Source organism: Schistocerca nitens, chromosome 1 (assembly GCF_023898315.1).
Source record: "Schistocerca nitens isolate TAMUIC-IGC-003100 chromosome 1, iqSchNite1.1, whole genome shotgun sequence".
In the NCBI taxonomy this organism is placed as follows: domain Eukaryota; kingdom Metazoa; phylum Arthropoda; class Insecta; order Orthoptera; family Acrididae; genus Schistocerca; species Schistocerca nitens.
Window position 1 is genome coordinate 474,558,042 of NC_064614.1, and position 14,903 is coordinate 474,572,944.

The window sequence follows — 14,903 nt, forward strand, 5'->3', positions numbered from 1 at the left end:
TTAAACTTGTGTGTTTATTTGCAGGCTGGTAACAATACCCTGGAAGTAAAGATCAGATCAGCAGTGGTAGCAGCAAATTCTAGCTATGAAAAACAGGCAGCAAAGCATATTGTTCCACCTAAATGTGTCCCATCCTATTACCATGGAGAATGTCATGTTAATCACTTGCGTAAAATGCAGGCATCATTTGCATGGGACTGGGGTCCTGCTTTTCCTTCTGCTGCTATTTGGTGAGAATTATATGTTCTTACTGTAATTTAGTACATTGGAAGTAATTATTAGTAATGTGAGAAATTGCAGAATTGATGACTATTCTTGCGATGTCCTTAACTTTTAGCACTTCATTGTCAAGAACTGACAATGCAGTCTTGCTACAAAGCTGTAATATTCTTTAGTTCACAAGATAATCTAAAACTGACCTCATTGTAGGCCTACTGCATATGATGTGTAACCTGCTGTCTCCCACATTTGTCTTCTTTTTGAATAGATATTATCCAATAATTTGCTTCATTACAATTTAATTTGTTAATATTTATTTGTTGTTCTATTACATTATAAACTACATATTTTTTTCCATGTGTGTCAATAATCCTGTGTCACATACAGCTTTAAATGACAATTTCTAGTTAAAAAGTATTCATAAGCTGTTTGTGATCAATTAAATGATTTATTTTGTATTTGAATCTTTCTTCATAACCTCCATGATATATTAGTTGTCTCTCTCTCCCTCTCTAATTCTCTCTCTATTTTTCTCCCATCCTCCCTGTGTTCTTCACTGCCATTGCTGGCCATATCCCTGTTCTCATCTATTGCTGACTTCGCTAGCAACTGAATTTCCTGTTCTGCCCTGTTCAAAATGATATAGCTGTTTATATTTGGACACATGTTTGAGGCAGTTACTACATAAGTCATGGTGCTACACATTGTAAAGAGACAATTCATTAATTTTTTGAGATGCAATTATATGATGTTCCCCTAAGCAGGAGGGCAAACTACACTTCTACATATTTAAAACATGTTTTGAGCTCATGAATGATTACCTAATCAGCTCTTCTGTAGAAATCTTTGTACATATAAGAAGCACTAATAATGGGAAATCCAGCTTGTTCTATTTATTCTTGAGGTACAAGTCTATAATGTTGATGCAATATTTTTATGCCTTTTGAAGGCTTTTAATTAAGTTCCATACCATCAGCATGTCAGTAAGGTACACTCCTACAGCTAACTTAATTCAATATCAGATTGGATAATAGACATCCTTTTCAGTGGAACTCAGTGAGTAGTTTGGAACATAGGGTGTGAATCAGGGAAGTGTCTGAGCGACTGATGTGTGCTCCTGTGTAAAATTCCTTCAACTACAAAGAGAGAGAAAAATTCCAACAACAAAAAATAATTAGTGTTAGGTACTGAAATTTCAAGAACACACTTTTCTAGGTAACATTTTTAAGTGATTAACACTGCAAGATCACAGGTTAATGTAAACATGAGATAAGCCATTGCAAATGTGCAATGCTGGTACATTTGTGGGACTCGCCATTGCCAGATTGAGCACACTGTGCACGTTGTTGTTTATTCCGTGAAAGAAAATGTAGACTGTTGTATATTTTTGTTTTATTTGTGTTCTTTCTTTTTAAAAAACTTTGCTCCTTGCATGGGAATGATTCAGCCTTTTGCAAGTAAAGCTTTAACTTTCCTGAAACAGTACTTGTCTAAATTAATTACATGGATGCTGAGGAGTGCTAGGAACTGGTGACCCTCAAACAAGCAGAAACATACAAGTGAAAATACAGAGTTGGTTGATATCATCAGGTCCAAGGATGATACGAACACATAGGCAAGAACAGTTATTAGGCATTCAAGACAAGCTATGGAGACAAATCAGGGATTTGCAACCAGCAATAGCAGAGCAAAATAGTCCAGCGATGAGTCCACAGACAGCAGTTAGCGGCAGATGTGCAATGCAACCAAGCCACAGATGAAAGTATCAATGATGCAGTTCCTGCCAAAAAAAACCAGAACATTGGTTTGTGATGCTTGAACTGGCATTTGAGCAAAATGAAATAACTGATGCACACATGAGGTCTGTGGTGGGCTGTGAATGCCTTAGACATTAAAGCTGCAACTATAGTTGCAGACGTCATATTTTGGCCCATGACAGAATGGCAGTATACATTTTTAAAGATGTTATTGATTGACAGAACTCTAAACCACTTGAACAACACATACAACAGGTGTTGAAGAATGAACAGATGGCTGACAGGACCTCCTCCAAGTATTGGCAACATCTGCTGAGCAGCGTCAGAGAAGAAGACTTACCAGACATGACACTGCAGCACGTTTGACTGGCACAGATGCCCAGGGAAGTCAAGGCAGCATTAGTTACCTGTGTGAAAGATGATGTCCAGACATTGATAACAATGGCAGCAAAGTGTACATGACAATGGACAATATGCATACAGCATGTATGACCCTGGTTGCGGAAGGTTGTGAGCAACAAGAGACTGCAGCGATACAGGAGAGCCAGCAGGGGGATCTGGCCAGACAGCTGTGTTACAATGAGAAGTGTCACAGTTGTTACAGTACAGGAAGAGCTCACCTGGTCAAAGGAAAGATAACAATGGGACTAACAGTGGTAGCTGTAAGGAGAAGATGTGTTGGTACCACTGGCAGTACAGTGACAAGGCAACAAGATGTACAAGATCATGTGCATATCCAAACAGTGACAGCTGCCAGGAAGATGTGTTGGTACCACTGGCAGTACAGTGACAAGGCAACAAGATGTACAAGATCATGTGCATATCCAAACAGTGACAGCTGCCAGGAATAGGTGTGGCAGGCCACAAGAACCAACAGAAGTGCATTCATCAGGGACGTGAGCTTGATGAGGGACTCAGGATGGTGAGTAATTTGTCAACGTTATCTACCCCTTCAGAGAGGTTATATGTTCTGTCATTACTATCTGACTGACTCAATGTCAGATGTCAGTGCACTGCCATACCAGAATTATCAGACTAGCACCACAATGTCACAGGTGCATCTCACAACTGCAAATGCGTCAATGATAATGACTTATGGCACCTACAAAATGGAGGTGGATTTAGGATTTAGACAGAGTTGCTGTTGGAACTTTGTGCTAGTAGAGTTGTCAGAGGCCATATTAGGCACCAACTTCCTATGTAATACAAGAATTGAGATAAAGATCAGCATTGCAAGATTAAAAGAGATGATGAAGTATTGATAGGTGCACTTGGAAAAGACAAATGTCACACCACAGCCTCCTTGCACAAAGAGGTGGCACAGGGCGAAAATGGCGGCACAAGGGAACTTCAGCCAACAAGGTCACATAACAACAGTGCACGCCTGGTCAGCCAGTATCACAATGAACAAGAGGGTTAGCCCCAGATCGCTTTATAACAACAAAGGCCGAATTCGAGGGTTTGTTAAAAGCAGGTGTGCTACATAATTCTGATAGCTCATGGGCATTGCTGTTACAGTCAGTAAAAAAAAAAAAAAGAGGATGGTACTTGGAGACCTAGTGGTGACTATCATAAGTTAAACACCCACACAGCTCCAGGCCATTACTCAGAAACTAATGTCCTCACAGGATCTACAGTCTTTAGCATGATTGACTGTAGAAAGGCATACCATCAGATACCATTCACAGAGGCGAATATACCAAAGATGGCAATCACAATACCTTTCAGTTTCTTTGAGTACATCTGGATGCCTTTGAGCCATAAGAACATGGCACAGACGTATTCAGGTATGCTCAGAGACAAAAGAGTTACATGAAGAGCACCTCAGGTCCATTTTCGAAAGAATTAAGCAATGTGGGATAGTTATCAATTAGGAGAAACGCACCTTCTGACTGGAGCAAGTGACATTTTGCGTCACATGCTTGGCAAATGGAATATACCCCCTGATGGATAAAATAGCCATTATTGAAGAAAAACTTCAACCACCCGATCACCAAGAACATAGAAGATTTTTAGGGACAGTAAATTTATACCGTCAACACTTGCCATGGGTAGCTGAGGTTCAGGCACCATTGACAGTGCCACTGGCAGGAAAAAAACATAACTGGCATGTGGCCCATAAAGTGGACCCCAGACATGCAAAAGGCATTCCACCAAGTGAAAGCAGATCTGAAGAAAGCGGTTCTCTTGTCACACCCATGCACCGCTGGCTATAGTAGCCAACACAAGTCAACAGGCAGTAGGAGCATCCCTCCATCAGTCTGCAGAAAACCTCTGGCAGCCTCTGGGTTTCTTTTCATAGAGACTCACAGCAGTGCAGGTCAAATGGAGGGCATACAACAGAGAACTTCTGGGAGTGTACAAACTGTACAGTATTATTGTCCCTGCATTGAGGCCACAGCATTCACTATTTATATGGACCACAAATCTATTATGTTTGCATTCAACAAATCTAATGCTGACTGCTCTTCACAAGAAGCCAAACAACTAGAGTTCATTGGACAGTTCACAACAGATCTGCATCATATTAAGGGAGCAGAAAATGTTGTGACAGATTTCTGGTCAAGGAACAGTACTATCTTGCAGACAACTGATTATGAATATTTGGCAGCCTTCCAGGCGACAGACCTCCAGCTACAAGATTACCAGCAGGACGTCACTACTGGGACTAAATGTCCATCAAGTGAGGCTGGCAGGGACGAAGGTTACCATCTTGTTTGACATGTCATGCAACAAACCTCGACCTATTGTTTTTTAAAAGTTGCTGAAGGTGCTAGCATCCATGGACTGGTGTACCCCAGTGCAAACAGTGCTGTAAAATTGCTGATGGACCATTTTGTGTGCCCAAGCATTAAGAAAGATTGCCATAGGTGGGCAAAAACATGCATGGTCTGCCAAAAATGCAAGGTCAGGTGACATGTGCACAAACCAGTAGGAGAATTTCCACCATCTACAGAGCAGTTTGCACATATACACCTAGACATCGTTGGATTGTTTCCACCCTCAGGAGGGTATGGTGTTGTATTGAACTGGGGACCTAGAAATGATGGAGAGCCTTTGTCCCTGCCATAGCCATCAGTGGTACACAACCCTACAACAGGCTACAGCAGTCCATCCACCCCACCGCTGCCCCACATCGAACTGAGAGTTATTGTGTGGTTCGGCCCACAGCATACCCCCCGGGAATGTCTCACACCAGATGAGTGTAGCCCCAATGTTTGCGTGGTAGAGTAATTATGGTGTACGCGTACATGGAGACTGTTTGCATAGCAATCACTGACGTAGTGAAACTAAGGTGGATTAAGGGGAACCAGCCTGCATTCACCGAGGTAGATGGAAAACTGCCTTAAAAACCATCCACAGACTGGCTGCCACACCAGACCTTGACACTAATCCACTGGGTGGATTCGTTCCGGGGACCGGCACACCTTCCCACTCAGAAAGCAGTGCATTAGACCGCACGGCTAACCAGGTGGGCTTCCCTCAAAAGGGTACTGTTATTTGTTTACTCCTGTAGATTGGTTCACATGATGGATGGAAGCAGTGCTGTTGGCTGAGACAGTGGCATGAGTGTTTTTGGTGACTTGGATTGCTCGTTTAGGTTGCCTCCTACATGTGACCACATGTCAGTGCTGCCAATTTGAATCAACCTTACTTTTAGAGCTGGCAAAGTTGTGTGGATCCCGGCACCACCACATGACAGCCTACCACCCTGAAAGTAATTACACGTTTGACTGTTGGCACAGGACCTTGAAGGTTGCCTTGATGTACAATACTGAGAGCTGGACTTCAACCTTACCAGTGGTATTATTGGGATTACGGACCACTTGCAAAAGAGATTTAGGAGCTTCCACAGCAGAGTTGGTTTATAGGGAAGGCCTACAAGTGCCAGCAGAATTTTTTGCTGCACCATTGGAAGTAACGGCGAGACACATGCCCTGTGTTCTGCAGCAAGTGTGAGAACACATTTCCAAACTAGGTCCAGCACTGTGTTCTCAGCATGGAGAGTGCACCCAGTTTGTACACAAAGGGGACACTGTTCCCATGTGTGATTATTAACAGATGCATTATGACCATTCCTGGGCCGAACAAGGTATTAGCAAGAGACAGCCACATGACAAAGATAGAGTTTCATGGAAACAGCAAATCGGCTCAATACACCGAGTGAAACCTGGCTGCATGCTGTTGCCTGAGGGAGAGGCAGGACAGCAACAACATGTAGAGACAGCCCTGTACTGCTGGAATAGCAGGAAGAAGAGCCAACGTGGGTAGAGAGCCCACTACCCTCAACGAATCAGGCAGCCTTGGAGGAGGAGATTCAGATAGCTCTAAGATGTTCTAAAGCTGGCAGATGCATATCATTAAAGTATCCTAACGTCCCTGGAACTCCACTAAACCACAGAGGGGCTGTGTGGGAATCGTCATCACCAGATTCAGCACACAGTGCACATTATTGTTTATTCCGTGAAAGAAAACAGAGACTGTTGTTTGTTGCTTGCTACATTTGTGTTCTTTGTTTTTTCTAAAAAAACTTTGCTCCTTGTATGGAATTTATTCAGCATTTTTCAAATAAAGCTACAGCTTCCCTGAAACAGTATTTGTTGAAATTAATTACATTGATACTGAGGAGCACTATGCATTAATAACTGGTGTAACTGCCAGAATGATGAATGCAAGCATGCAAATGTGGATGATGCTGGAGTTGTCATCCAATGATATCCCATATGTGCTTCAATGGAGACAGATCTGATGATTGAGCAGGCCAAGGCAACACTTCGATGCTCTGTAGAGCATGTTGAGTTACGACAGTGGTATGTGGTGAGCAGTATCCTGTTGGAAAACACCCCCTGGAATGCTGTCCGTGAATGGCAGCACAACAGGTCTAATCACAAGACTGACATACAATTTTGCAGTCAGTGTATGTGGAGTAACCTGTTGTTATATGAAACTGCATCCCTGGCCATAACTTCAGGTGTAGGTTCAGTGTGTCTAGCATGCAGATAGGTTGGTTGCAGGCCCTCAATTGACCTCATTCTAACCAACAAACGGCCATCACTAGTGCCAAGGCAGAAGCAGATTTCATCAGAAAACATAACAGACCTCCATGTTGCCCTCTCACTTGACACCACTGAAATCACAAACTGGTGGATTGGAGTCAGTGAAATGCATGTTACAGGGTGTCTGGCTTGGAATTGTCCTTGAAGTAACCAATTTGTAAAAGTTCATTGTGTCACTGTGGTACCAACTGCTGCTCAAAATAGTGGTGCAGATACAGTATGATGCATCAGAACCATACGCAATACACATTGGTGTTCCCTCTCAGTAGTTCCATGTAGCCACCTGGAGCCCAGTCTTCTTGTAGCCATACATTCTTGTGATCACTGCTGCCAGCAATCATGTACAATGGCTACATTCCAGCCAAGTCTTTCTGTAGTATCACAGAAGTAACATCCTGCTTCTCATAGTCTTGTTATGAGACCTTGTTCAAACTCAGTGAAGTGTTGATGATGGCGTCTTTGTCACTTTAAAGGCATTCTTGACTAACATCAGCTTATCATGTCCAATGTCAAAGGTAACTAATTGACCAGTACAATGTGTATTTAAAGCAAACCTGATTTGGATCCTCATAGTGGCACTACCAGTGCCACTCTTATGTGGCTGGTGCAAAATTTGAATGGACATCATCTTTCAGATATAGGAATACCCATACCAGCTTTCGTTTATGTCACAGAACTCCTTCTTTGTGATGTGATTTTTTTCCCACCAGTACATATCTAAACAACAATCTAAAATAAATATGATAATCCCTTAGTGGAATATGAATAATGACAGAAGTAAAGGTAACAACTCACTGGATAGTTGAGGTCCTGAGTCATTGATAACCTCTTAAAGAAGACTGAGAATGTCATTAGCTTTTGGATGAATCCCTCTTCAGGGCTATAGAGTACACGTACATTTGAATGAATGGATGTGTTGACCCACCATACTACACTGTACTGGCACTGCAGCTTGACTAGGATGAGGAGTTGTGTCAGGTGGAGAGGATGAAGGGAGAAAGGAGGCAGAGAATGGGATAGACGGTTGGAGAAGGGTGGGTGGTGACTGGGATGGACAGACGCCATGCCCATGGATAGGAATGTGGCTCCAGTGAGCACATTCCTTCTGCAAGAAGCAGAGTTGTGTGCAGTGTACAATGATGTAGAGGTGTGGAGTGGGAGTGGGAGATAGAAAGAGGTAGGGGGAAACTGCGGAGAGGAGGGTGTGAATGCAAAATGACTTATGTTAGGGTTAAGGTCATAGGGCAAGAGTGGTGATGAGTGTGGGAAAGGGGTTAGTGAGGATTTAGACCTGCAGAAGTATAGGATTGTCCTTCAACACATCCTTCACCCTCACAACACTGCTAGCCTCAATTTGTGCTAGCCCCTGCCCCACAACCACCTCGACCTCTGCCCACCTTAACATCACTCATCCTGAAACTGTTGATATTATTACAATGACGTGCTATTTAAAACTCCTTCTGCACTTCATGGTCTAGGCAACATGCCTGTTCTTATTCATTAAAAAGATATGATTAATTCAGCTCACTTTTAGGTGAGTAGCTTTTCTTATCCATATACTTACATTATATTGTCAAAAATTGATTATTTTCATTGTTATATTAACTAAATCACTATTTCTTATTTCTACTTCTGTAGGTCATACATTTGGAAATACATTATCTATAAAACTGTTTGTGTTACTTGTTATTCTTGTAGATTTATATATATGGGGAAAGAAACTAACAGAAAAAGTCACAATACCAAAAAATAATTAATGTAGAGTGATGAAATTTTGGGAATACATTTGTCTAGGTAACATATTTATGTGATTACTATTGCAAGATTAATGTAAGTGAGAGATAAGCCTCTACAAATGTGAAATTCTGGTGCATTAGTAAAAGGTGTAGCTGACAGGATGTTGGATGCAAGTATGCAAATGTGCATGCATTGTGTTTTACAGCTGCTGGATGTCAGTCTGTGGGATGTAGTTCCATGCCTGTTACATTTGGTTGGTCAATACAGGGATGATTTATGCTCTCTGTGGATGATGCTGGAGTTGTCATCCAATGATGTCCGATATTTGCTTCATTGGAGACAGATTTGGTGATCGAACATGCCAAGGTGACATGTCAACACTCTGTAGAGCATGTTGGGTTACAGCAGAGGTATGTCAGTGAGCATTAACCTATCGATAAATACCCTCTGGAATGCTGTTCATAAATGGCAGCGTAACAGGTCAAATCACCAGACTGACATACAAATTTGCAGTCATGGTGTGTGTAATAACTATGAGAATGCTCCTGATGTCATATGAAATGGCACCGCAGACCATAACTCTAGGTGTAGGTCCAGTGTGTCTAGCATGCAGACAGGTTGGCTGCAGGCTCTCAGTTTGCCTCCTCTAACCAACATACAGCCACCACTGCCATTGAGTCAAAAACAGCTTTCATCAGGAAACACAACAGACCTCCACCTTGCCCTCCAGTGAACTCTCACTTGACACCACTCAGGTTGCAAATGGCATTTGTTTGGTGTCAATAAAATGCATGCTACAGGGTGTTTGTCTCAGAGCAGTCCTTGAAGTAACTGGTTGGTAACACTTTGTCGTGTCACAGTGGTGCCAACCGCCAATCAAAGTGCTGCTGCAGATGCATTATGATGTGCCAGAGCCATACACCGAAAATTAGGGTCTTCGCTCTCGGTAGTGCCATGTTGTGGTCTGGAGCCCAGTGTTCTTGCTACTGTACATTCTCATGACCACTGCTGTGAGCAGTAATATACAGTGGCTACATTCCTCCAAGTCTTTCTGCAATATTGCAGAAGGAACATCCAGCTTCTTGTAGCCCTATTACATGAACTTGTTCAAACTTCGTGAGTTGTTGATAATGGTGTCTTGTTATTCTTGACTAACATCAAGTCACCGCATCCAATCTCAAAGATAACTAATGCCCATGACTGTTACAGCATGTATTTAAAGCAACTCTGATTTCTATCCTCATGGTGGTACTAGTAGCATCACTCTTTTGCAACTGGCATGGACTTTTGATAGACATAATCTTTCAGACGTAGAAACACATTTTCCAACTTTTGTGTCGCTTAACTCCTCCTTGGTGCTGCAGTTTTTTCTCCCTTCAGTGTACAATGAGGTTACATAAGAAGTTTAAAAACTGATCTTTCAGTCTACATTCGTTCATAAGATTTGTATTGAAGTCCCCCATATGCAATTATAGTGTCTCTTTGAGAAAATACAATATTAAGTGGTGTTTCTGACTGATTAATAAATATTTCTGTATTCCTGGTATGTATGTTGCTAATACCAGTATTTGTTTCTACCCACTTTTAGTAATTGCTCACAATTTAGGTTTATTTGAGAGTGAGAGCCAGAGTGGATTTATTACTTTTTCATTCAGTTGATGATTCTGAGCTCTCATACTATGAGCCACATTGAAGATTATCACACTGATTTTTGAGCCAACTTGAGTTTATTTTCATTTTCACAAGTGTTAGTGTAGTACAGACTGTTATTACATCATGTTGTAGGTTATCATTTGCATGTGGCAAGAACTGAAGAAGATCTAATATTGTGCACGAGAGATGCCTTATTTTATATACATCCATTATGAGTTCTTTATGGGCTGTCTGTTGATCTGACTGCCAATTATTGTTTGTGAACCACATTTTCAAAACATTTTCAAATAGACTGAATGGTGTAAAATGAGTATGTACAAGGGACATATAATAAGTAATGTACGCAAGTTGGTTTTATTCAGAAGTCTAATGCACCACATTATTCCCCATTCTTTTGGATACAAAATCCTATTTTTTAACATAATCTCAATTCAGTGCAATGGCCTGATGCCAACTTTCTGGGGCAGCATGTATGGCTATGTGGTACAAATCTACTGGTCGATGTAGGACCCATTGTCTTGCTGCATCAATAACCTTCGCAGTATTCATGTACTGTATCCTTTGGAGTGCACCCTTCATTGTGGCAGACAGATGGGAGTTAGAAGGTGCAATATTTAGGCTGTAGGGTGGATGAAGAAGAACAGTCCAATGAAGTTTTCCACATCTACGTCTACACAAATACTTCGCAAACCACCTTATGGTGCTTGGCGGAGAGTACCCTGTACGACTACTGGTCATTTCCTTTCCTGTTCCACTCTCAAATAGAGTGAGGGAAAAATAACTGTCTATATGCCTCCATATCAGCCCTAATTTCTCATATCTTATCTTTGTGGTCCTTAAGTGCAATGTATGTTGGCAGCAGTAGAGTCATTCGGCAGTCAGCTTCAAATGCCGATTCTCTAAACTTTCTCAGTAGTGTTCTTCAAAAAGAACAATGTCGTCCCTCCAGGAATTCCCATTTGAGTTTCTGAAGCATCTCTGTAACCCTTAAATCTTGATTGAACCTACCAGTAACAAATCTAACAGCTCACCTGTGAATTGCTCCTTCAATCTGACCTGGTACAGATCCCAAACACTCGAACAGTATTCAGGAATAGATCATACCAACATCCTATATGTGGTCTTCTTTACAGATCAACCACACTTTCGCAAAACTCTCCCAATAAGCCGGAGCTGACCATTTACCTTTGCTACAACAGTCCTCATACGCTCGTTTCATTTAATATTGCTTTACAACATTATGCCCAGATATTTAAATGACAAGAATGTGTCAAGCAGTACACTGCTAATGCTGTATCTGAACATTATAGGCGTTCTTCCTACTCATCTGCATGAACTTAGATTTTCCTACATTCAGAGCTAGGTGCCATTCATCACACCAAGTAGAAATTTTGTCTAAGCCCTCTTGTATCTTCCTACAGTCATTAAACTTCAATGTCTTACCAAACACCACAGCATCATCAGCAAACAACTGCAGTTTGCTGCCCAGCCCATCCAGCAAATCATTTATGTCTATAGAGAACAACAGCAGTCCTGTCACACTTCCCTGAGGTACTCCTAATGATACCCTTGTCTCTGATGAACACCTGCCATTGAGGGTAACATACTAGGTTCTATTACTTAAGAAGTCATCAAGCCACTCACATATGTGTGAACTTATTCCATGTGCTCATACCTTCATTAACAGCCTGTAATGGAGCACCTTGAGCACCTTGTCAAATGGCTTCTGGAAATTTAGAAATATGGAATCTGCCTGAATCCCTCCCACACATCAATATTAAAATTCTCTGTCTATAAAAGTTTTGAAAGCTTCCATAGGCATAAGAAAAACTTTTTACTTATCTTCATTTTTTCCTCTTGTTGTTGTTGGCTCCACTTATTGTGTCTAGGGGTACATTCTTCGTGCTGAAATTTTGATTTAATTTGTGGGTTTTTGATGATTAAATAACTGATGAAGAATTATCTGTTGCTATAATTTTATTTTATCCCATTCTTCTAAATCATAATGACTTCACAATCTCCATTTCAGAATACTAATTCACATTGTTGTTGACAAAGTTAGAAATACAGGTGCATTTCCATCAGAGGCATGCCTACTACTCCTAATTTTCTGCGGTACTCACAATGTTCCAAAGAGTTTGCAAAGCAAAAGAGTTTACAAACTTTCTTGACCAAATAAGAATTTTAACTAAAACATATCATTATTTTGTAAATGAATCCAGAAATAAATTTAATGATTAGTGTTAGATTGTACAATTAATAATACGAATTTTAAATGTGCCAGAAATTCCTTAATTTCAAATATTTTTTAAAAAAAGAACAATTTTAACTGTATATACAGAGTACTAACAAATTAATTTCTTTTTACATATTTTAGCCCTAAACATAACACATCGTATACAAAGTCATATAATGTCCATTCAGTTAAGCAGCCGAGAATGTTCACCTGTACCAGATTCTGCATTAATCCTGGTATTGGCTACTTCTACAAGGTGTACAACTTTGCTCCCGCCATTTGCCAATAGGTGGCAACAAAAGTAAGTAGCGGTCGAAAGAAACAGATCGCAGATGTCAGGCAGTTAGCTTGGACCTCAGTCAATGTAACCTCATTCAAACATTAATCGATTTGTGTCTGCATCATGGAGTTGTTCTTGATTGAAAATGTCAGTTTACGAGCCTAATTCTCATTGTTTTCGAGAGGTGTTACTGTTTTGTTTCAGTACGAAGAAAACAGTGGCTGAGTCTCATTGAATGCTCTCAAGTACATATGGTAAGGATGCTATTAGTGAAAGAATGTGTTGTGTGTGGTTTCAACACTTCAAGAACAGTGATTTTAACTTTGTAGACCGGCATAGTGGTGGAAGGGAGAATGTTTCTGAAGATGCAGAATTGGAGGCATTGCTGAGTGAAGACTTGCATCAAACTCAAGAAGAATTGGCATGATTAGTTTGAGTGACACAGCAAGTCGTTTCAAAACATCTCAAGGCTATGGGCAAGATTCATAAAGAAGGAACTTGGGTCCCATGTGAGCTGAAACCAAGTGACATTGAACGGCGTTTGTGTGTTTGTGAACAGTTGCTTCAGAGGCAAAAACAGAAGGGATTTCTGCATCACATTGTGACCGGGGATGAAAAATGGGTTCATTATGATAACCCTAAATGCAAAATATTGTGGGGATATCTCTGCCATGCTTCCATGTCAACGGCCAGACCGAATATTCATGGCTCCAAGATCTTGCTCTGCATTTGGTGGGACCAGCTCGGCATCATGTACAATGAGGTGTTAAAACCAAGTGAAACAATCACAGGTGCTTATTATCAAATGCAGTTAATGCGTTTGAGCAGAGCATTAAAAGACAAACGGCTGCAATACAGCAAGAGGTACGATAAAGTGATTTTGCAACACGACAGTGCTCGACCTTAAGTTGCAAAAGAGGTCAAAATGTACTCGAAAACTTTAAAATGGGAAGTCCTACCCCACCTGCTGTATTCTGCAGACATTTCTCCTTCTGACTATCACCTGTTTAGATCAATGGTGCATGGCCTGGCTGACCAACACTTCTGATCTCATGAAGTCACAAATTGGATCGATTCGTGGATTGCTTCAAAAGATGAATAATTTTTTTAACGCGGGATTCATACAGTGCCCGAAAGATGGGAGAAAGTAGTGGCCAGTGATGGAAAATACTTTGAATGACACATGTGTAACCAATTTGTTTCATTAAAGCTTCAAGTGCTGGAGAAAAAATGGCGGAATCAAAGTTGTACACCTTTCATATATATATGTATAAAAAAAGTAATGTTATAGGAAAGCTGAGTTTTGCACAAGCAATGCTTTCTAAAACCATGCTGATTCATGGTCATAAGCTTCTCAGTCTCAGAAAAATTTATTATATTCAAAATGAGAATATGTTCAAGGATTCTGCAGAAAACCAAAGTTAGGGTTATTGGTCTGTAATTTTGTGGGTCCATTGTTCTAGCCTTCTTATATACTGGAGTCACCAGCACTTTTTTCTAGTTGCTTGGCACTTTGCTCAGAGTGAGAGATCATGATAAATGCAGGCTTAGTAAGGTGCCAATGCCACAGAGTACTCTTTGTAAAACTGAATTGGGTTTCCATCCAGGCCTGGTAATTAATTTTCTCTCACATCTTTCAATTGTTTCTCTATGACAGGGATGTTCTTACTATGTCTTCTATTAAGGGAATCTGTCTGATGGTCAAATGACAGTATATTTGTACGATTCTCCTGTGTGAACAATTTCTTGAATGTGAAATTTAAAACTTTGTGTTTTGTTTTCTGTCTTCAACTGCCACACAAGGCTGGTCAACAAGGGGCTGAATGGAAACCTTAGACCCTCTTAGCAGTTTTGCATAGGACCAGAATTTTCTCAGTTTTCACATTGGCCCTCAGCCTCAAGCAATGTGAGTGCATTATCACCCTCCACTCACTGTGCATTGAGGGTGGATTCACCATGTTGGT

The 14,903-nt window shown here is 40.9% G+C and overlaps 1 protein-coding gene across 1 annotated transcript in view; it reads left to right on the forward strand.

Annotated features, from left to right (window-relative positions):
• The window catches only part of LOC126252001 (beta-mannosidase-like), a 243,762-nt gene that overhangs the window by 114,421 nt on the left and 114,438 nt on the right, over positions 1–14,903 (forward strand). The window contains exon 5 of the mRNA XM_049952787.1: positions 25–230. Within this exon, the coding sequence (XP_049808744.1) occupies positions 25–230 (206 nt within the window). The remainder of the gene's footprint in view (positions 1–24; positions 231–14,903) is intronic.